Below are 24,164 nucleotides of genomic sequence, written 5' to 3'. Positions count from 1 at the left end.
CTAAATCAGATTTTGGTAGAGATTACGCAAGTTATCGCTGTCAGTGTTTTCTGGTTCTGCTGTATGGTAAAGGTTGTTCTTAGCTGACTGAACAAACAAACAAATACAAGCTGCTCAAGAGCACATGCTTTAAGTACTGAGTTATTTTTCGGTGCTATAGTTTGTGCAGCTTTAGCTGTGTTATGGGGCGTGTTTCTCAGAACTGAAATGCATATGAGGAAACGTTTATTGTCTTAGAGTTATTACTGTGCTTTTAACAGAAGGCTCATGCTCTGCAGGTTTGTCCCTCAGTCTAAAGTTGTATTGTAAACTCTTTTAACATGTTTGCCTAGACTTGATGCGCATGATTATTCACTGTGAGGTCTTCTTACTCTTATTTTTACATACAGCCACACTTATTGGGACCCCTGTAAAAGATGTTTGCAAAGCCTTTAATTAAACTTAAATATAATTGCAGTAACATAATCTTACAAGCTACAGTTCTCTATTTTTGTTACCTTCCTTACCATTTTCGTCACTGTACACTGTGGCTCCTTGTCCAACCTTGTTTGTCACAGTGGTTTTAGGCTAATGTATTACAGTTATGCCTGTACATATGAGCAAGTTTAGGAAGGTACCTTTTTTATGTACCCATTGACTGGATATTGAAAATCACCACACATCTGTCTTACTTGAATGGCATGTTTACATGCGTTTCTCATTTGGAGGAGTGCCTAAGAGAAATAGGCCTCCTTGTCACTTTATATTTGTAAACCCAGGAAACTGGAGTTGTTATAGTTAGCAATTAAAAAAAATTGCAAAACACTCAGAAGCAATTTTATAACTGATAATTAGTTTTAATGTTCAGATACATGTATTTGTGTTGCATTAAGGTTGCTAAATTTTTGTTTACAAAAAATATAATTATTTGTTATTTCTTTCCTCCCATGCATGTATTTGTACCCATAACTGTTTTAGGACTAATTATTTACCCTGGTATGATACCAAGCTATGATACCTTATTGATATCATACGTTGAACAGAGCTGATATGCACGCTCATATTATGTATCATATCATATATTATCTATATAACCTTATTGCATCACAGTGCAAGCTCAACCTCTTGATGTCACCACAAGTAGATAAACAGTAGAATTAAAAATACTGTAAAGCATGTTTGTGTTATCTGGATAACCAGCCACCTTCTTCAGTTTATTTTCTTGGGATGATTGTGCATGCACTGTGCCCTCCACACCTAGTGGCACCTTGGTAAAGATGCGTAAACAATACATAACACTTTGTGGCTGACCTTCAGTCTTTCCCTTTCATCCTTGTGCCCTGCACACCTTTCTTGCTTGTGTCCTTCTTTTTCTTTCATCTCTTCCCTGTATCATTCCTTCGTACCTACCCCTGTGTCCTTCCTTTTATTCTTTCTTTCTAAATGTTCTGCCTTCCTTTCTTCCTTCTGTACCTCTGTCATTTTCTGTCTTTTCCTTCTCTTGTGCCCTTCCTTTCTTTCTTTTCTTTACTTTGTCCTGCCTTCCTTTCTTCCTCCTTTACTTCCTTCTTTCATTCCTTGTGTCTGTCCCAATGTCCTTCATTTTCTTCCTCATGCTTCTAACGACCTTCCTTCCTTACTTCCAGTTTCTGATTTGTTCAGGTTTCATATTAAATGTTTGACCAGTGTAGAAATATCACCCCCACATTGAGATTTAACGTAAGCATTTTAAATTTAAAACGAATTTAAAGGACTTAAGATCTTTTTATTATGTACGTTACTTGTTCAGTTGTTTAGAGTTTCTATAAACTTAAAATTGGTAATACATGACTTTCTGTTTCCCTGTGGAAAAATAAGAAGTGACTAAGAGGCCTTTTGTTTTAGCCAGTCTTCAAAATGGGAAAGAAAAGGTAACACAGCAGTTAAATAAGGCAGATTGGTGTTGTTTGTTAATAAATCAGGAAATGGTTACAAGAAAAAAAGCAACTCACCTAAATGTGTCCATATCTACACCCAAAATAAGGAAGATCATAAGGGAGGTAAAAAATAGGGTATTTTATAGAAAACTACAGCAAAGAATGGCATCCTGTGGTCCCCAAATCTCCATAAAATTAGCAAACATTTATTTTCAGGCTTTAGTACACATTTTTATCAGGGGTGCCAATAATGGTGGAGGGTGTAATACCCCTTAAAATGAGGCTGTCATTGCTCAGCAGAGAGCAGCCCAACAGTGGGCTGAGTGCAGGTGCACAGATGGCCTTGTGCCGTGAGGTTGATAACATGACACCGAGCCTGTCCTCTTCTGGCCTAAAACACCTCCTGAACGCTGGCAGCAGGCCAGAGCCACAAACAATAGGATGGTGAGGTGATGACCGGAGAGATAAGAGCAGGAAGAGCAGTCGATTACAGATTTCACTTATAGTAAAGTAAATGCTCTTTGTCATGGTAGTTTTAAGCTGTGGAGCCACAGTGCAGGGCGTCAAGCTGTGAGAAGTGTGGTTATGATCTCTTACTTTTTTTTGCTTTCAGAGGAGATCACTGCTTTAAGCCATTTATTTATGATCTCCACCAAGAATGCTGTTGTGAACACACCTCTAACTGTCACACTGAGTGTATATGTCCTGCCAACAGCTACAGTATGAACTGCTCAATATCGTAAATGTAAGACACAGTTTGGTTGATTAACTGTACAGAACCAAACACAAGGCCAGTTTCCAACAGCTGATCCTGCCCACATCTTTTAAAGTAAGCTGGTGACACCAGGTCCTAACCTCTTGCTACCTGTTAATAATACAAACAGAGTACCTTACAGCACTATGTGGCTCTTCAGTGGTTAAAGTCACATATAGCGATCACCTTTCTAATTAACAACTAACAAACTTTTCAGGATTTAATGATATAATAAAGGCATTAATGGCCCAATAGAACCCATTTTGCTGTATTGGGTTCAATAGATAAAAAATAAGGAATATTAGTCTGTTCACTCTATGGTCTGTAGACATGATGTTTATTGTTTAACCTGTCTTTTGGCGCATTCACAGCAAAGGAAAAGGCCTGAGGCGGAAGGGCGTGAGAAAGTTTTGTTTTCTTCTCTGCTCCTCCTATTCCTCAGATTTAGAAGCAAGGCTTTGTTACACATTGCCTTGTCTTCTTGGAAGTCACACTAATAATGCTAAGCACATAGTGTGTCTGGGTGTGAAAAATTCATCTAAATGAATGTGCTTTAGTTATGCATGCACAGTCATCAATGGGCTGGATCTAATTGCACAGCACGTATCAGTCTGCTGTCACCCCCCCACCCCATGACTACCAGCAGTGCTGGACCAACACCTGGCTCGGACCAGTGCAAGAGCAGGCTGTACACCTCAACTTCAGATCTGACTTAATTAGATTTCTTCAGCTCTTTAACGGCTCTTCTGTTGGAGACCCTAAGAAAAGACAGTCACCGGCAGAAGCATTAAACTTTTTCACATTTTCATTATTTGCCTTCACAAAATTGAAGCTACAGTATTTTGTCTGGATTTTATGTGAAACACAAACAAAAGTGAATCACTATTGTGAAACAAAAATAAAATTATACTTGACTTTAATAAATGTTTACTAATAAAAATGAGCTTCCTCCGCAGGGTGGCTAGGCACTCCATTAGAGATAGGGCGAGGAGCTCGGCCATCTGGGAGGAGCTCTGAGTAGAGCTGCTGCTTCTCTGCATCAAGAGCAGTCAGTTGAGGTGGCTCGGGCATCTGTATTGTATGCCTCCTGGATGCCTCCCCTGAGAGTTCTTCCAGATATGTCCAGGGACTATGTCTCTCGGCTGGCCTGGGAACACTTTGGACTTCGCCCAGAGGAGCTGGAGTCTGGGTAGAGGAAAGTCTGCTTTTCCCTTTTTTGTAATTTAAACTAAAATCACAGCTGATCTGTCAAAGGCCTCAGAGGTGTGTTAGAGAACATAAGTGAACGAAAAGCGTCATGATAACCAAATATCACATCAGACAGGTCAAGGAGAAAATTATGGACCTATTACCACTGCCACTACCACATTTTACTGTGTGACATGGTAGTGGCAGCCTCATGCTGTGGGAATGATTTTCTTTAGCAGGGACAGGGAAGATGGTATGGGTTAATAGAAAGATTGATGAAGCAAAATACAAAAAACTGAAAGAAAACCTTTTAGACGCTGTAAACATCCTTAAACTGGGATGGAGGTTCACCATCCAGCAAGACAGTTACCCTAACCATACAGCCAAAGCTACAGTGGAATACTGTAGATCAAAGCATATTCATGTGTTCAAATAGCACAGTCAAAGTACAGCCCTAAATCCAATAAAAAATATAGGACATCACTTCAAAATTTATGTTCACGTGTAGAATTTTACTTCCACTTCACAATTCTGCAATACTTTGTGTTGGTATATCCCAATGAAATACATTGACATTTGATGTGGCAAAATGGAAAAATGTAAAGAAGCATGAAACAGTTTTGTTTTGCAGAGCTAATGTCACATAAGATTTTATATTATGGTACAGGAGAAATGCTTTTAAATTTTGAAAATATGCCCAATATTCAGATTGTGTTTTCAGTGCATTTCCTACATAATGTAAGTCTGTGTTGCTGTGTTATAAAGCCATGTCTGACACCATAAAGGTCTGTGAAAATATTTCCCCCTTATCAGTTTCATTTGTCGTTGCTTTTATGTCATACTTAAATGTTTCAGATCATCATACAAGTTTTGATATTAGACATAGATAGCCTGAATAACTGCAAAAAGTTGTTTTTAAATAAAGGTCTTATTTATAAAGGGAAAAGAAGCTATCCAAACCTACCTGTGTCACCCTTGGCATCAATGACTGCCATCAGAAATTTTCCTGTAACTGGCAATACCTTTTTTACATCACTATGGAGGAATTTCGACCCATTTTTCTTGCAATATTTTTAAATTCAGCCACCCTGGAGGGTTTTCAAGTATGAACAACTTGTTTAAGGTCATAAAGCAGCACATCTATAGGATTTACATCTGGACATTATCTAGGCTACTCCAGAACATTTATTTATTTAGTTTTTCTTTGAGTCATTTATTGGTGGACATGCTGATGTGCTTTGATCATTGACTGAAGCATAACCCAAGTGTGATTTAGCCACAAACCGATGAACGGACATTTTCCTTCAGGATCTTTTGGTTGAGAGCAGAACTCGTGGTTCCATCAGTTGCATCAAGAAGCCCCTAACACAACCACACTCCCACCACAATGCTTGACTGTTGGTATGATGTTCTTATTTCGGATGTGTCTGACTTTGTTTTCCATCTTTTCTTGAATTTTACGAGACTGGTGCGTGATGTGTTGCTTTTTGAGATCTTTTGGTCTTCTTCATGTTGTCAAACAGGTTCTGTTCAATGATTTATCAGTTCTGCATGCTAGCCAGTAATTAAGTCTCGGTCTTTTCAATAAGTGTGATAAATCACAATTAATTAACAAAGGTTGTGATTACTTTTTTTCACATAGGCTTAGGTTGATTTGGATTGCTTTTGTCTCCTGATAAATTAAATCATAATTTGATTTGAGTAAGTAAGTAAGTTTTGCACTCTGATAAGAAGTTTGTCCATATTTCTGAGTTATGTCAAGCAATTCTTAAATCTGAAGGTTGTTCAGTGAGGCTTAAATGTTATGGTGGAAATTTCCAGATGCTTCCACTCTTCAGTCTCTCATTGTTACCCCTGGCTTTATTTTGATTGTATTCTTCTCTGCTTCATCACCCAGGTAGATGCCTAAAATCATGAGTGCCCCAGGACCTCTGTCGAGGCAAGCCAAGTGAGTTTCACACACTCCACACATTCCTGCTGCTTCCCCCTGGTTATTTACCTTTCTACGTGCAGGCTGGGTTGAGCTGCCCTTGTTGCAGAGAATCACTAACCCAGTTTGTGGAAGACGGTGTGGTTCAGGGACTTTGGGCACAGAGCTACTCTGTTCAGAGTTGTTTGCTTTGCCTGGGCTCCCCCTCTGTTCCTCCTCCCTCTTTCCTGTTTTCACTCTTGCTCTCTTTCTCTCCCTGGTCCATATGCTTTGATTCGAATGCAACCCAGCCTGCACCCTATTCTATACATGAGCGGAGTATTGTGTTTATCAGAAGTGGCAGCGTTAAAGGTGCTCTGACACAGACATTTAGGGGTTCGGGGAAAGAAGATGAAGGGTTTCAAGCGTAACCCCATCCCCTCTTGTCATTGCAGTGGAGTGGCCAGATCGGACAGCAAGCTGAGCGCTAAGGCCCTCTATGGTAAGTTTGTAGAGGTGTTTCTTTACTCTTGGCTTTGTTTCAAGAATGTTCACACACCCTTAGCCTGTATTTATACTTACCTTTATTTCTAAATGTTGAGTCACAACAGGTTGTTGACTTCTAACACCTTTGAATTAAGAGGGGTTGCACACACTTACCTCTAAGAGAGTAGTTTCATAGAACCAAAACAACATTGACTTGAATTTATTTAGTCCTTTACTATTTCTAAAACACATGTACATCCTTTTGTCTAAAATCCTTTGAAAATTGTAAACCTAACAGATTTTAGGTAGGCATTAACATTGTCTTTAAGGATAAAACAGGATTCCAACCTCAGTGGTTATTATTGAAAAAATGTATGTTAATTGTGATTTTCTAGGGGTTATTTTCAGTCAGTCCTCTTCTTATTATTTATTTTGTATTCCATTTACCTGTTTTAATTAACACAGATTTACTGCTTGAGACAAATCATGACTAGAAAATGTATAGTGTTTTTGCGAAAGCTTTCCAACCCCTTGAGCATTTTCACTTTTTTTCACATCACACCCAACCCGTTTATAGTATTCAGTTATGACTTGTGCATAGATCAATAAAAAGTGGTGTATTACTGTAATGTGGAAGGAAAATGGTACACACTTCTAAAATTGTGTTCACATAAAAATCTAAAAAGGCCATTCTGCCCCCTTTATTCTCACATCCCAAAATAAAATCAGTGCATCCAAGCTAAATTGAAGGGTATACGTACTTTTGGAAGGTACTTTATCTATAATAATGGAGGAAAAATCTTCCCTCTGGCAGTAATCATCTCAGTTTTGTTAACTTTAAGTAGTTGGTGTTAATTCTACTGAGATTAAAAGACATTGACTCATACAACAGGGTTCATTTATTTCACCAAAATGTTGCAGGTGTCCAGATGGAAAAAAATGTGGAGTGAATCATAACAAATCTAACTAATAGTTATTCAAGATGTTTTACTAAGGCTAACCTAATTAAAATGAATCAGATCCAGCTACTATAACAATTTAAATCATCTTTGAAACCTTAAGTTAACTCAGTTCTGTTAAGTTTCAAAGTGATTGCTTTATGTCAAAAGAAAGTCTTATCTATGTGATTTTATTCACACTTTTGAATCCACTTTTGTGCATCAGCTCTGTTATGGACACAAATCACAACAGTACAGCACTTGCTATGCAAATGACTCCATCAGGAAACCCAGAGCTCTCCCTGTGTGATATGTAGCTGCAGTTGTGCAGCCTTACTGGACTATTGCAGTCCCTCCCCCCTTAAACACACAAGTGCATAACCACTGATTTCTAGAAAAAATGGCCCAAGGTTGTGCTAAGAATCTTGTTTTTGCTTAGTGTGGTGACACCCAGTTAGAAAATGAGGGTAATGTGAGGGAGAGAGGATTCTTTAAGGAAACTGGACTTTCCAGCTCCCTACATGGTACATGCTAGGATTAGCTGTGGGATGCATTAGCTTCTGTGTGTCTGCACCTAGTCACATTTCCATGTGAACTGATGCATTCATGTTTTTAGAGCGTTCTTTAAATACATGGGTCTGCATGTGGTATTTAAGTAATGCATTTATATTTGCTCTGGCACAAAAATATTTATAGCATGAAGTATTTTTAACTATTGGTGCTGCTTATATAAGGCGCGTTTTTTTTTAATACTGACTGAATGTATGTGGGCGTGTGTGTGTGTGAGTGTAAGAGCTAAAGTGCAGGGTGTGCCTGTTTTTAAAGTGTGGCTGGAACAGGGTGGGGATACCCTTGCATTGCAGGTGAATAAAAGGCACATTGAGAAGTGGAAAGAAAAAAGCAGGCATCTCTTTTGCTTATTGACCCTCCATTTTTTGGCCCAGACATGAGCTCACTGGTCCCTGTCGGCACCTTCTTCAACACAGAGAAACATTTTTCCAACCTGCCAACCAGTTGTTTCAAAACAGAAACCAACACAAAGGTGGAACGGGATAATGCTATTTCGTGGTTGCACTGTTCTAAATTTAAAATCGCCCTAAATAGCTGGTGATGGTTCTGAAGCGTTGCAGTGTTTTTAGATTGTTTCTCAGTTCACATGAAACATGGTTGAGCTATTTATTTTCCAAATATCCACAGGATGCAAGCTCCCCACTGGTGATCTTTGTGAGGCACCCCACCACCGTACGTGTGAAGAGTCGTTTTTCTCTGGCACAGCTCATACTGAGTGACAGATGGTCAGTGTCACTGTCTGCCAGCCAGTCCTCCCTTTGCTCAGAGACAAGAGAACAGATGATATTGTGGACTGTCTGTTGCAGAGCTGGATAAAGTGTTGAATAAACATGTAGCTGAATAATCTCACATATGCAAACATCCCTCATAACTCAAACAGTGCAGTAGACAGGTGATGCAAATGGAGATCAGGTCCCCCAACCTGATCTGTTATCAACTTCTGTGGGCTGAAACAGAAAGTCAGAACATCAGAGTAATCATTGCTCGGCTTTGGACCAAACCATTGAGCCATTTCTTAAGCCTTTCTGCATTTTTTTAAGTAGTTGAGGACCCGTGTCCCTGTCAGGTGAGATCTGGAGTCTCTAACCAAAAAACTAGAGACTCTTTTAATTCCTGTGTTTGCCTTAAGGAGACATTTTGTGAACGTTGATGGTAACGCTTTCTATTGCGATATCTTTATGATGTTGAATGCAACCTCATAAGTCCTGCCAGGTTGTTACAACTACAACACTCTTGGGTGTGGATGCTGTTATTGAGTTAGGAAAACAGAGTAGAAATCAAAAGAAGCACAGAGATCCACAAAGGTGTATAAAAGAAATTTGTATTTCCTGTGACATGTCAATATTAGGAATATATGTCATATTAGTTGATCATTTAGGCTGTGAGAGAGCAAGAAGGTGAGTCTTTCAGCGTATAACAGGGAGGCTGAACAGAATAAATCAGACGTTGCTCACTTTTATTGTTTTGAGCCCTTAACCTCTGCCTGTTATTGAACATGCTGCATTTAGACATCTCAGAGTTAAAATAAAATATATATACATTCAAGCTAGCAGCACCAATTCTTTTGAACAGCATTGATCAGTCAGGACAGGAAGACAGGAAAAAGATTAATTGCTGGTGCTGTTTTATTATCTTCTTATAGTTCTTAAAAAGACATTGGAATTGGCAACAATTGGCAGGTCAAAGCTTTACAAAAACTGGAGATCAGAAATAAGCCACAGAGTTCTGATCAGTGCATCTCTTAAAAGTTCCCTTTAGGTCAGAATTAAAGCAGGCTATGATCTGGTACCAATCAAATTTCTAATTGTCATTTTTCTGAATTGCAGCACAAAGTTTTTCACTTTTTTAGTATTTTTATAAATCAAACAAAATAAGCATTTAACACACAAAAGTCAGTGCCAATTTTGTATGGTTTGGATTGCTTGGGGGGAAATAAACTCCAGGGTGTTTCAGTAATTGCCCGGTAGATCTGAGTGATGTAAGAGTTTGATAATCTGCCAGGGTGCTGTGTTTTATCACCAGCCATTGACTCTGGAGAGTTCTGCAGATCGGCCCATCTGCCGGCTAAGTGGCTCTTATTGCACTCGGTCACAGGGTTGTGAATTGATTGGAATTAATGTCGGTCATTAATAAGACATTAGTTGAGCTCAGCTTCCAGAGTGACACCTGACGCTTTTGTTTCACCTGTGGAGAGCCAAGCAAGAAGGAAATGGAAGGAACAGGAAAGACGATGGGTTGCATCATTTGAACAGTATAAAGTCATCCCCTTTTTAAATCTGTATTCAATGATATGTTTGAGCTCTATGAAAAGCTCATTCTTATGGTAAAAAGGATTTTATTGGAATTTACCTATTGAACCTTGACATGCATTTTCGTAAGTGTTCTGCAAACAGCAAGGCTTTTGTGTTGCAGTCTGCACAAGTGCACAAAAGGAAATGTATCTGTATGAAAACAAAACCCTATGTGACATGAGAATGTTGACTCTATTAGGTGGGCCATGTAGAGTGAGAGAGATCTGATATGAGAGCTATTGCTTGAGTTTATAGGAACATGTCCCCATTAAAGCATAATTGTTACCTTCATATTATTCATCTGCTAAATGGGTCAAAGCACTGTGGTGCGCTTATTTAACATCAGCAATTTTAAAGTGAATGGCATCACAAAGCAGCTCACGCAACACTGATATCTAGTGCTTGCATATGGATATAAATAAACGTTAAGATTAAAAACAAGCTATTTTATTTTTTCCCCTTGTTTTGTCCTGGTTTTGAGAAGTTGTAAAGTATTTTTGCTTCTTAAAAAACTTTTTTAGGTTTAAAAATCCAATAGGTCTGAATTTTAAAACAAGGAAACAAACAAAACAAACGTAAGCGAGTTGTGCTGTAATGGTTAAAAAAACAGCACACCCTTGTTTGGATTATTATTTTATGTACACTGCCTTGCAAAAGTATGCATAGCCCTTTTTTATTTTTTGCAGATAAAGATATGAAATGTGCCGTTATTAAGACACCTTAACTTAATAATGCCACACTTGGATACCCCTTAATAAAATCCACTGCAGGAAACTGGCTTCGAAATGTATCTAATTAGCAAGGGGACTCGATCTCTATGTAATCTAATATCAGTATAATTACATCGGTTCTGTGGACGCCTCAGAGGTTTGTTAGAGATTAATGAACGAACAGCATCATTAAGATTGGGAAACACAGGAGATGAAAGAGTCCTCCTAAGTGTATCTGCGGGGTCAGATTGGCCTGAGTGTTCTGTCATTGTTTTTCTAGCTGCTTTGACCCACATGCAGAATTGCACCCAGGAAACAGGAAAGGTTTAACAAGTTTATTATAAAATATATTTGAATGCTGGAGAACCAGGAACTCGCCGCTATATGGAGAAGGGGTCAATGGTAAGTGGCAGAAAATATTCTGGGTTGTTGATCTTGATATATTTTGCTTACCGAGGGTGATTTGGAGATCCGCCAGGGTGGAGGAGAAGAAAGATGGATGGAAACTCCAGGAGTGTGTCGGGTAAGTGAATGGTCCAGGTAGTCCTGTCTTACTTTCACTTGAGGTAGAGGTGGCACCAGGTGGATGACCTTGGAGGGGAGCATGGTGGAGGGTGAGCCAGGTTCGTTCACAGGAAGCCTCAGGAGCCTTGAAACCGGAATGCAGCCAACTGAGAAGATAATCCGTGAATTTCTCTTGCAAAGAAGGATTTGTGATAACGGGTTTGATCTGAGAAACATGGAACGTTGGGTGAATGCCGAGACTCGAAGAAAGCTTTAAGAGGACAGCTGATAATCGCCTCAATCTCATACGGGCCAATAAACCTGGGGGCGAGTTTCTTGGACATCGATTTTAATGGCATGTCACCGGACGAGAGCCAAACCTTCTGACCAGGTTGGTATTGGGGAGCTGGAACCCTTCTCCTGTCCGCGAACCTCTTGTTCTGCTCTGCAGTGTGTTGAAGGCTTGTGAAGTGGCTGTCCAGATATGTTTGCATCTATGGATGTGATGATGTACTGAAGTGACAGAGATCTCTTTTTCGTCAGCGGAAAACAATGGTGGTTAGTAGCCCAGAGAAGCTTCGAAAGAGGAGAAACCAGTGGCAGTAGAAGTGTGGGAATTATGAGCGTACTCGACCCAAGGCAGGAATTGGCTCCAGTTTGTGGGGTTGGTTGAAGTTAAACAACAGAGGGTGGATTCCAGTTCTTGATTCATTCGTTCCGTTTGGCCATTAGACTGTGGGTGATATCCTGAGTTTAGAGACACCTTAGCTCCCAATGCTGAACAGAATTGTTTCCAAACCTTAGCTGTGAACTGAGGTCTGCGGTCTGAGAGGATCTCCAGAGGTATTGCATGGAGTCTGAAAACGTGTTTCACCAGAAGTTAAGCTGTCTGAAGGGCACAGGGTAGTTTTCTGAGGGGGATAAGATGACAGGTATTAGAGAAACGGTCGATAATAGTGAGTATGGTGGTCATTCCTTTTGAAGTCCGGTGACACAGTCGAGGGCAATATGTGACCAGGGTCGCTTAGGAATACAAAGGGGTTGCAATAGTCCTGCGGGTGGTTGGTTAGATGACTTGTTTCTAGCACAGATAGCATAGGCTTGTACATACTATTTTACGTCTCTATAAAGGGACAGCCACCAAAACCTTCTGGAGATGAGGGCGATGGTTTGACTAGAGCCAGTATGGGCCGAGAACTTGGAAGAATGGAACCAATGGATCAGGCGGGACCGGACAGTTGATGGGACGTAAGTCCGATTTGGGGGTCTGGTTCTGGGATCTGGTTCAATTCTGAGGACCCGGGATACCAAGTTCTCCACATCCCACGTGAGGGCTCCAACAACACGACTTGGTGGTAGGATGGGAGCAGGTTCCTCTTCAGAGTCATCCGGGGAGAACTGTCGAGAGAGGGCATCGGGCTTAATATTCTTGGAACCAGGTCTGTATGAGATTGAGAGGTTAAAACGGGAAAAGAAAAGGGATCAACGAGACTAGCGAGGGTTAATGCGTTTGGCTGCTTGAAGGTAGGCTAGGTTTTTATGATCTGTCCATACCACAACTGGGTGTTCAGCGCCCTCCAGCCAATGACGCCACTCTTCCAGGGCCAGTTTTATTGCAGAAGTTTATCTTGTCTGGATCTGAACGAACCTGCCCACCCTCTAGGATGAATCCGAGGAAGGTAACAGAGGTCTTGTGAAACTCAAATTTTTCAGCTTTTACATATAAACAGTTCTCTAGGAGGCGTTGAAGGACCAGGCGGACGTGTTGTTTATGCTCTGAGAAGTTATTTGAGTAAAAGAGGATGTCATCTAGATACACAAAGACAAAACGATCTATGAAGTCCCTCAGGACATCATTCACTAGGGCCTGAAATACGGCCGGGGCGTTACAAAGGCCGAAAGGCATGACAAGATTCTCAAAATGTCCCAAGGGGGTCTTAACAGTTGTTTTCCATTCGTCCCCCTGGCGGATTCAGACAAGATGGTAAGCATTTCGGAGGTCGAGTTTGGAGAATATGGTTGCATCTTGTACTGGTTCAAATGTGGAAGAGATAAGTGGAAGGGGATATTTGTTCTTTATTGTGATAAGATTGAGTCCCCTGTAATCAATGCATGGACGAAGGGATCCATCTTTCTTTCCCACTAAGAAAAATCCTGCCCCTAGAGGAGACGATGAAGGACGAATGATGCCTGCAGATAGGTATTCAGTGATATATTTTTTCAGAGTTTGTCGTTCTGGGCACGAGATATTATATAGTCGATTGGAGGGCAGGGGAGCCCCAGAGAAAAGGTCAATGGCACAGTCGTATGGCCTGTGAGGGGGTAAGGACAGAGCCTTGGTCTTACTGAAGACCTGTTTTAAATCCATATACTCCTCAGGAACTGTTTGGGCAGAACGACTGAATGTAGACAGGATGAGAGGCAGTTAGTGGACCAGGAACTGATTTGACAGTTTGACCAATTAAGGAGTGGATTATGTCTCTCAAGCTAGGGAAAACCTAACACTAGGGGGTTCTGAGAAACAGGAAACACGAAAAAGGATATCAGTTCACGATGATTGCCTGAGATTATTAATTCTAGAGGCTTGGTCTTGTGTGTGATGTGTTGAAGGTTCTTACCATCAATGGCAGAAACCAGGTGAGGGAAAGGAAGAAGTTCTGTGTCGATCTAAGCCTGCTCCGCCAAGTATTGGTTGATTAAATTTTGCTCACTTCCTGGGTCAATGAGAGCTGATAAGTGGATTGAATCTTAAGAGAACAAGATGGTAGCTGGTATGGTGAATCTGTTATTGGTAGGGGCGAAATGGTGGTCCGTCAGGTTCCCCTTTACAGCTGGCGGACCCTCTCTTTTTGTCACACTGGACAAGAGGCATTGAAGTGTCCATGTGTCCCACAGCATAAACACTGCTTGGATTCGTTCCTTTGTTGGCGTTCTCTGGGGAGAGTTGAGTTTGAGCAATCTGCATGGGTTCTGGGGAGGGTGAAAGTAGTTCTGGGCGAGGTGCTGCAGCTGAGCTCAGGGGTGCCTGTGATCTCACAGCAAACCTTTCAAAACGTGACCTATCTCTCAATCTATTATCTATTCGAGTAGCTAAAGCTATTAACTCATTTAGAGTTTTGGGTTCATCTAGCAAAACTAACTCATCCTTCAAAGATTCGTCAAGGGACTGGAAAAAGGCAGCACAGATGTCCCAACCTGATGCTGCTGCTAGAGTACGAAACTCTATAGAAAACTCTGAAATTGGTTTATTTATTTGTTTTAACGCCCACAGACGGCAGGCTGTATTGGTCTGGTATAACTCGGTGTCAAGCATCTGCTTGAATTCACTTATAAAATCATTATAAGTACAGCCGAAGTGGTTATGATCGGTAAAGCGAGCCTCAGCCCATCTTAATGCCTTTCCAGTCAGGAGTCCTAAAATAAAGGAGATTTTAACATCGTCATGGGGAAAAGATTGTGGAGAAGGATTAAACACTAGGGAGCACTGTAGGAGGAAACCTCCACAACTACCAACTTCACCGGAAAACTTCTCCGGGTTGGGGGAAATGTGTCACAGGAATGAGGAAGTTGTTGTGAGATGGCAGACTCAGCAGCGCCTTCTGGTGCAGCAGGGCTTAGGCTGTTCAGAGCATGCTGGAGTAATGAGGACATCTGTTCAATCTGTTGGTTGGTGTGGCGATGCTGTTACAGAAGGGATCGAAGTGAGTTTCCGTGGGGCTGGATCTGGAGGCTATGATATGAAAGAGTCCTCCTAAGTGTATCTGCGGGGTCAGATTGGCCTGAGTGTTCTGTCATTGTTTTTCTAGCTGCTTTGACCCACATGCATAAATGCACTCAGGAAACAGGAAAGGTTTAACAAGTTTATTATGAAATATATTTGAATGCTGGAGAACCAGGAACTCGCCGCTGTATGGAGAAGGGATCAATGGTAAGTGGCAGAAAATATTCTGGGTTGTTGATCTTGATATATTTTGCTTACAGAGGGTGATTTGGAGATCCGTCAGGGGGGAGAAGAAGAAAGATGGATGGAAACTCCGGGAACTTGTCGGGTAAGTGAATGGTCCAGGTAATCCTGTCTTACTTGCACTTGAGTTAGAGGTGGCACCAGGTGGATGGTCTTGGAGGGGAGCACGGTGGAGGCTGAGCCAGGTTCGTTCACAGGAAGCCTCAGGAGCCTTGAAACCGGAATGCAGCCAACTGAGAAGATAATCCGTGAAGTTCTCTTGCAAAGAGAGGATCTGGGTTTTCTGCATAAGCAGACTGGATGCAGAAGCTCAGGACTGGAGGTAACCTGGGAAGGAGGACATGAGAAGGTAAGTACTCAGAAAAAATCACAAAGAGACTTGTCTTGGCCAGCTAGAGTTACCACTGCAGGTTAACACTCAGGCACCGGAGTGTTGGCAGTGTTGGGTTCTTAAGCTCCTCTCCTGATGAGGCTGTGGACTCAGCTCTTACCGTGCGTCTGGTGCCATCTAGAAGTTGGATGGGGTTAGTAGCAGGTGAAACTGGTAAACAGCAAAAACTCCCAGAACTCTGACACAGACAGGTCAGGGATTGTGTTGGGGAGATATTTAAAGCAGATTTAAGTTGTGATACCCTATCTTAGGCTTTGAAAATCTTAGTCCCTCACATGAAAAGTGGAAAGAGCATAACACAACAGCAAAGACACCAAGACATGACTCACCACCTAACATGATAGACTGAGTAAGCAAATCTGGCCTAAATAGAGGAGTTACAAGTAGAAAGCTATTTTTGAAGCTTACCACAAGTAATCTAGAGAACACAGCAAACATGGAAGAAGGTGCTCTGATCAGAAATGGCCCAAGCTCAACTTTTTGGACTACATGCTAAGACCTTTTATTGGAGGATGACCAAAAAACTTCCCTTTACTATCCCTGCAATGAAACATGGTGAAGGCAGCATCATGCTATGGGGATGTTTTTCTTAAACAGTGACAGGGGAGCTTGTCAAAGTTGATGGGAACATTGATGGGAGTTAAATTCAGGACAGTCATCAAAAGAAACCTGCTTGAGGCTGTATAAGACTAAAGAATAAGGTGGAGGTTCACCTTCCAACAACCAGAACCACAGTGGGTTGGATTAGATCAAAGCTTATTCATGTTTTAGAATGTCCCAATTAAGGTCCAGTCCTAGATCCAACTGACAATCAAGATTTAAACATTGATGGTCTCATACATGGACTAAGCTTGAGCTGTTTTGAAACAAAAAATGGGCAACTTTTTCAGCCTAGATGCACAAAGCTTGTAGAAACATACTGGAAAGGACTGTTATTGCAACAAAAGATGGTTCTACAAAGTGTTGACTGAGGGAAGCTGAATATAAAAACAAGCCATACTTTAGGTCTATCACATAAATCCCCCTAAAAACACAACAAAGCTTGTTGTTGAAATGTGAAAAAATGATAAAGTTTAAGGTTTTTCGAATGCTTCTGCAAAGCACTGTGTCAAGATATAGTAATCAATAGAGTGCTTTTTATACAAAAAAAAAGAACATATTACATGCAAACTAAAATTCGACTGGGTGTTTAAAAACTGTTCGTGTCACAATAATTATGCATGCTTTTATTTTGTCCTGTGTGGATTATTGTAATGGCCTCGTGACTTGTTTTAATAAACCTGCTTTGCATCACCTTCAGAATGCTGCGGCAGGACTTTTAAGAGGCACAAACAGGAGAGCACATATCACTCCTGCTTAACACGTTTTGTTGACTCCATTGAGTCTCTTAAAACACAGCTAAAGACATATTTGTACGGACAGGATTTTCAATCAAAGTGAGGGTTTTTTTTCATGTTGTGTTTTGTTTCTCATGTGTTTTGTGATTTTATCTGTGAAAGGTGGTATACAAATAAATGTTTGCTTACTTACTATACAACAGCTTCTAGCCCCAGTGACCCATTCATTAAAGTTTCTCCTGAAGGACAAATGGCCTCACACTAAAATGCATTGCTTTAGAAATGTCAGTCTTTGTTAAATGTCAGGTATGTTGCTCCAAAATAGACCTGGAAGATTTTTGGCAAAGATGTGACTGGATCATTATTGCTAAATATTGTGATGATAAGATAAGTTCTGATAAACTTGCATTTGTCTCTGTTCTGTCATCATGACGCTGCCAACATTTACGAAGCTTTAGCTTTTGGACCACCAACATCTTATCTCAATCCAGGAACACCGTGAAAATTGGTGATCAGCCAAATATATTGATGAGCTCATAACTGGAATATATCTAATTATTGATGCAACTTTATAGATGATCTTTGCTACATTTCTTGGAGAATTAGTGTTTTTTTTTTTGCTGACAGTCCTTCTTGGGATTATAACAGTTTTTCGGACTGCATTATTAAAAAACTTTATTCACTTTAAATTTACTGTGTTAAATGAGATCTGCAGAGTTTGAGATTTAACTTTTATGCTATTTGCTCTGAAGATTACACTGTCTGACCTCAGGTTCCTGCTAAACATGTTAAAATTCTCTTAAATGTTTTCCACTTGTGAAGAATAATTCTCAAACCAGTCTTAGATTTATGGTCACTTTATTAACTAGTAGGTAAAGTGCCAGAGAGGAGGAACTGAGCATGGTGCTGTCATTGATCTTTGCACCTGCAAGTAAATATGGGCTTATAAATGCAGCCCTGGACGTTCAGTGCCACCTTGGACTACATATTATGAAATGTAGGAGGGGAAATCAAGATACGTTCATTCCTATGATAAAAGATTTAAGATTAACTTCTTTGAAGGATTTGGTTTCAGTTCACCAATTCTTTGGATCAGAACTCTTTTTAGTTTCATTATACAAAAAATGAGTAATTATGTAGGTTGGCCTTGTTCAGCATCAGCAAAAAATATGATCAAATAATCCATCTAAAGCAATTGCCTTACTAATCTGAATCATTTGCAGAGTTGATGACTGTGAGGTCATAGGGAAAATAAAAGCCTGCCCAGAGTCCTGTCACTTCCTTATTTATTGAGTGTTCATTTTAGCTCACACATTACTTTTTCTATTCATGTGTTCTCACTGAAACGACAACATGTGGACTTACGGTCAGTGCTGTTTATGGGGAGATCTACTGTACAATTTTTTTTTTTTTCAGCAGAGAATAATTTTTCTTTTTGTTACCTACAGAACAGCGGAAAAAGTACTCCAACTCAAATTTCATCATGCAAGAGACGTCACAGTATCACGTTGAGGTAAAGTCTTTAATGCTTTATGATTTGATTTACAGTTCAGAATTTAGCTGAACAACTTAAAAAATATGAAAGGTTTCCCAAATATTTGTTAGTCAGTGACTGTTTTTTTTCCTCAAGTGGTTTAGAGAAAATGAAATAAAGTTTATTCTATTTAGTTTTAAAAACCTCTGTACTTCTCTGTAGAGCTGCACAAAATGTATAACTTATTTTCTCATAATTTGCTTTAGAAGGCAATCTTTTAAACTGGTCTGAATTCCCTGTGTAATAGTACACCCCTACATATTGGGTTCATGAAGAGACAAGATTGTACCTATATATTTGAAAAACTAAACATTCTTTCCAGGAAAAGTGCAACAGTTTCACAAATCAATCTGTTTCTGTAAAATACTTAAGTCCAGGTCTGATCATACTGTATGTTGTGGATTTTCACCATTTTCAGAAGTTTTTTTGTTGTTGTTGTTTTTTAGGCATCTTAAGTTAATTTTATATAAAATCTGTAGGCCCTGTCGCTGAGATGCAATTGGTTCTAATATCTTAGAATAAAAAGATTAGAATGGAAAATTGTTTGAGTTTCCAGACTTTTTTCCTGCTGTCATGCAAAAGACAAAAAGATTCTATGATTCTCTAATCGTTCAATTGATTCCTTTTTTGATTTATATTTAATTGACCTCCTTTATCTTTTAATTACAAATCTTGATTTTTTTTTTGTATGTACTGATTGCTTCAACGCTTAGCTACTGAGTGAGAGAAGCAACAGAAAAAAAAGAGCCATTTGATACATTCTGTATTTAGAGTAGGATACTTGAGTCCAGATATGACAAATCTAAGTGGAATAGATTTTAAGTAGAGCTGATTTTACCTCCCAATAGGCTAGTAGGGGAAATCAAACAAGTGGTGAACAAAAAGGTCCACCACTGTTAACTGTTTAGATTGTCTGGTCACAGATGAGATAAATACGGAGCACATAATGAAGTTATCCTGTACTATTCTTTGACCTGAGATCAAAGCTCACATAATGATGATTTACGAGACCCTATAATAAAGCAATCAGCCCTCTGAGGGCAGCTGTGTGGGGCGAACGTACACAGGTCGGAGACGTGCTGTGGGTCAGTGATTGGTTCTGAACTATATTCCACATGGTTATCCAAACTGCCTCCTTTTTATCACACATGGGCTGGTTGTAAGAAATACTTCAACATTAGAGGCATTGCTACATGATGTAAAACAAAAATAAAAAGGCATAAACTCAGATTTCACTGTCAGCTGAAGGAACTGCTAACTCTGTATTCTTAGCTAGAATATTTTTGTGTATATATTTACCTTGATAGATGCATTAAGGTATGAAATATCCTCCTCTGAAAGATGTACATTTGTCACCTAATGGTTAATCTCTGCTTCCGGATTGCGTCAGACTTCACAAAAGTAATAAAGAACGTACGTTTTGATATCACAGATAGAAACTAAACCTGGGGGTCATTATGGTGCCAACTCTCAAATCTAAAAATGCTTGCATGACAATACAGCATCTAAAAATTTGTTAACACCAATTTAAGACAATTCGTTCTGGAAAAAATGTAAAAGCCAGTCGCTTCCATAAAGCTGACAGGGGAATTTTATCTCTTGTTTGCAGCCACTTTTTACACAGAACTAAGTGGCTTTAAATGTTTATTGGACAGACAGATAACATACATTGCTTTGCAAAAGGATTCATGCTCCTTGAACTTTGTGTAGTTTTTCAGATGTTACAGCCACAAACTTTAATGCATTTTATTGGAGTTTTATGTATTTGACCAACTCAAAGTAGGGCATCGTTGTGAAGTAGAAGTAAAATTATACATGGTTTGCAAATATATTTTAAAATTTATTAAAATAAAAAAATCTGAACAGTGTGTGTATGTATTCAGAAACTTTTAACTCACCTTCAAATAAAATCCACTGCTACCACTTGCTTTTGGAAGTTCCCTTCAGCTTCACTTCCACTTAGTTAATGAAGTCTGTACCCATGTAATTTAATCTCTAAATAAATCCAGTTGTTTATTGAAAGCCTCAGATGTTAGAGAACATTAATCAAACAACACGAAGACTAAGGAACACAGTAGATGGGTCGGAGAAAAAACTGTAGAGAAGTTGTATAACAGGCTCTGAACATCTCACAGAGCCGCTATTCAACCCATCATCTGATAACGTGAAGACTATGGTACAACTGCAAAGATTCTAAGATTTGGTCGTTGATCTAAACTGACAGGCCAGGCAAAAAGAGCACTATTTAGAGATGCAGCCAAGAGGCTAATAGTAGCTCTGAAGGTGCTGTAAAGATCCACAGCTCATGTGGGAGAATCTGTTGAGTAGACAACTAATGGTTGTGCACTACACATTTATGAACTTTATAGAGTGATAAGATGGGTGATAAGTAAGCTATCGTTGAAAGACAGTTGTGTAAAGTCCTATTTGTGGTTTGCCAAGAACCTTGTTGAGGACACAGCAAACGTAGAAGAAGTTGTTCTGGTTTGAGGAGAGCGACGTGGAACCTTTTGACTGTCATGCTAAACGTTATGTGTAATGGAGAACTAACACTGCACATCAGAATCAGCTTTACTTGTGTGACCTTGTGCACAGACGAGGAATTTCATTTTCGGTTTCCCTCGTTCACTGCATACATAAATTATAATGTTTTCCTGAACACACAGTCCCCAAGGTGACATGTAGTGGTAGCAGCATTGTTCAATAGGGATGGTTTTCTTCAGCAGGGACAGTAAAGCTGGTCGGAGTTAATGAGAAGATGAATGGAGGTAAATACAGCACAATCCTGCAATAACTTCATTAGTGGGTGTAAAGAACTTGTATCAGGGGCCGGGGTTCACCTTTTACCAGGGCAATGTCCCTAAATATACAGTTGGAGCCACAGTAAGTGCAGCCAAGGGCAGGAGGGGGTCTGGTTTGGGGACCAGAGGATTTCGTCTCTTCTTTTTGCAGATGACGTGGTCCTGCTGGCCCCCTCTAGCCAAGACCTACAGCATGCACTGGGGCGGTTCGCAGCCGAGTGTGAAGCGGCTGGGATGAAGATCAGCTTCTCCAAGTCCGAGGCCATGGTACTCGACCGGAAAAGGGTGGCTTGTCCTCTTCAGGTTGGAGGGGAGTTCCTGCCTCAAGTGGAGGAGTTTAAGTATCTCAGGGTCTTGTTCACGAGTGATGGAAGAATGGAGCGGGAGATCGACAGACGGATCGGTGCGGCTGCCACAGTAATGGGGGCGCTGTGCCGGTCCGTTGTGGTGAAAAGAGAGCTGAGCCGAAAAGCAAAGCTCTCGAATTACCAGTCGGTCTACGTTCCTACCCTCACTTATGGCCATGAACTTTGGGTCATGACTGAAAGAACGAGATCCCGGATACAAGCAGCTGAAATGAACTTCCTCCGCTGGGTGGCCGGGCACTCCCTTAGAGATAGGGTGAGGAGCTCGGCGATCCGGGAGGGGCTCGGAGTAGAGCTGCTGCTCCTCCACATCGAGAGGAGCCAGTTGAGGTGGCTCGGGCATCTATACCGGATGCCTCCTGGACGCCTTCCTCGGGAGGTGTTCCAGGCACGTCCCACTGGGAGAAGGCCCAGGGGACGGCCCAGGACACGCTGGAGGGACTATGTCTCTCGGCTGGCCTGGGAACGCCTTGGGCTCCCCCCGGAGGAGCTGGAGGAGGTGTCTGGGGAGTGGGACGTCTGGGCGTCTCTGCTGAGTCTGCTGCCCCGCGACCCGGTCCCGGATAAGCGGAAGACGACGAGTACGAGTACGAGCCACAGTAGAATGGTTTAGATGCCAGCATATTTAAGTGTTCGAATAGCCTAGTCAAAGTCCAGTCCTAAATCCAAATGAGAATCTTGTGGCAAGACTTGATTTTCACAGATATTCTCCATCCAATCCGACTAAACTTGAGAGATTTTGCGAGGAAGAATGAACCAAAAAGTCCATCTCCAGATGTGCAAAGCTGGTAGAGACGTCACACAAACACTGATAGACTTGCAGATGTAAATGCAGCAAAAGGTGCTTGTACACCTTCTTCAAAGTATTGACTAGGGAGTACTTCCCATTGATGCACTACTTTGTTTTGGTCTATCAAATAAAATCCTAATTAAATACATTTAGGTTTGTGGTTGTAATGTGTCAAAAAGTACTAGGGGCATAAATACTTATGCATGGCTCTGTAAGTTCATCCATACTATGCTGAGAGAAAGTTTAAATCTGGAAAATAAGTACATTGAGTTGATAAATAATTTTAATAACTAATTAATTACAAATTGGCCCGGAGGGAAAAAAAATCTTATAGTTTGGAAATTTTTTTTTTAGAAAGACTCATTTTATAAAGTTTTTTACTTTATAAAGTAAATTCATAAATTATAAAGTTATTTTGTTTAAAGATCTTTTCGGCAAAAAAAGAAAAAATAACCCATTCTTAAGTACACATATAATTATGTCCAATAATGTAAGGCCTCAATTCCTTTTAATATGTACGTATGTTAATATGTATGTATAAATTGACTAAAAAGGTTTTCTAAAACCATATATGTCAAATAAAACCAAATAAGTTTCATATGTTTTTGTACTTTTTATCTGTTTTCATTTAGCTAGCTCCGGGTTATAGTCACTAACAGCTTTTTTTTCTTCAGCATCTCTCTACGTTTGTTATGGACAAGACAGAATCCATCGTCACTATTGACGATGCTATCAAGAAACTGATTCTTCTGGACTCGAGAGGTAAAATCTGGACACAGGAGATGCTACTCCAGGTTACAGACAAGGCGGTCAAACTTCTTGATTGTGACACTCAGGTTTGTTTGTGTTCACACATAATGCTTTGTACATGCGTCTGTGATTTAATAGGATATTAAGTATGTTCCCACAAGGAACATACTGACTCCAGATTTGTTTCAATACTTGGCATTGAAACCAATGCTGAATTTCTACATCAATCCTTAGGCTAGTTAACAATGAAGACGTTTATCAATTTTGGGAACATCTAATAAATTTTACTTTTGGAGTTTAGTTATTTTAATTTGTTTTTTTGAGTTAATGATTTTCATCTGGCAGAAAAGTTTTTCATAACTACTTCAGAGTATTTTAAAGTGCGCCAAATGAATCTACCAGAATGATGATAATTTAAACCAGTTATTAATTCCTCCTTGTGATGTTATTTTAAAGCATATATAATGGTAATTAATATTAAGTGTTTGGCTGCTCTTCAGACAAGCATACCAAGCAGCATATTAAGATTTCGTCTTTACTTTTTTCTTAATAGCTTTTTTTTAAACCATATAAAGAGCATGACCTATTAAGTTATTTTCTATACTGCCATCTCGTTCCCTCTGGCTTTCTGGTTGTCATGCAGGAAGAACTGGAGAACTTCCCTGTCACCACAATCCACCTTTGTCAGACGGTGCTGAATCAGACACGCTACCCATCTGTGCTGCTGCTCGTGTGTCAGGACAAGGACCAACACAGGCCAGACATCCATTTCTTCCACTGTGACGAGGTGGAGGTGGGTCTTAGAGTGGATTTCACAGACAAGAGCATGTTCTTAACTCTTGAGCTGCCCTTGAATGCCTTTATGTTGTTAATTATATATATTCTGATGTTTTTATTGGTGCTTTTGGTTCGATTTCATTTCTGTGTTTGAACAAATAATTTATTATTTCACATTTTTTGGTCATCTGTAGAAACACTGTGATTTCC

At 40.1% G+C, this 24,164-nt stretch overlaps 1 protein-coding gene across 4 annotated transcripts in view; it reads left to right on the top strand.

Moving 5' to 3' along the window:
- Positions 1-24,164, top strand: part of eps8l2 (EPS8 like 2) — a 50,951-nt gene that overhangs the window by 8,596 nt on the left and 18,191 nt on the right. For 2 of the 4 annotated variants that reach the window (XM_047382059.1, XM_047382052.1), the window contains exons 2-6: positions 5,735-5,785; positions 6,202-6,248; positions 18,386-18,450; positions 23,102-23,263; positions 23,821-23,970. In XM_047382059.1, the coding sequence (XP_047238015.1) occupies positions 5,739-5,785; positions 6,202-6,248; positions 18,386-18,450; positions 23,102-23,263; positions 23,821-23,970 (471 nt within the window). In that variant the 5' untranslated portion in view covers positions 5,735-5,738. Of the gene's footprint in view, positions 1-5,734; positions 5,786-6,201; positions 6,249-15,251; positions 15,295-18,275; positions 18,304-18,385; positions 18,451-23,101; positions 23,264-23,820; positions 23,971-24,164 lie in introns of those variants that run through there. The other 2 variants (XM_047382068.1, XM_047382075.1) reach the window with 2 other exon arrangements.

Source organism: Girardinichthys multiradiatus, chromosome 2 (genome assembly GCF_021462225.1).
Source record: "Girardinichthys multiradiatus isolate DD_20200921_A chromosome 2, DD_fGirMul_XY1, whole genome shotgun sequence".
Taxonomy (NCBI): Eukaryota; Metazoa; Chordata; class Actinopteri; order Cyprinodontiformes; family Goodeidae; genus Girardinichthys; species Girardinichthys multiradiatus.
The sequence above is the reverse complement of the archived record's forward strand: the minus strand, read 5'-3'. Positions and strand labels throughout refer to the sequence as shown.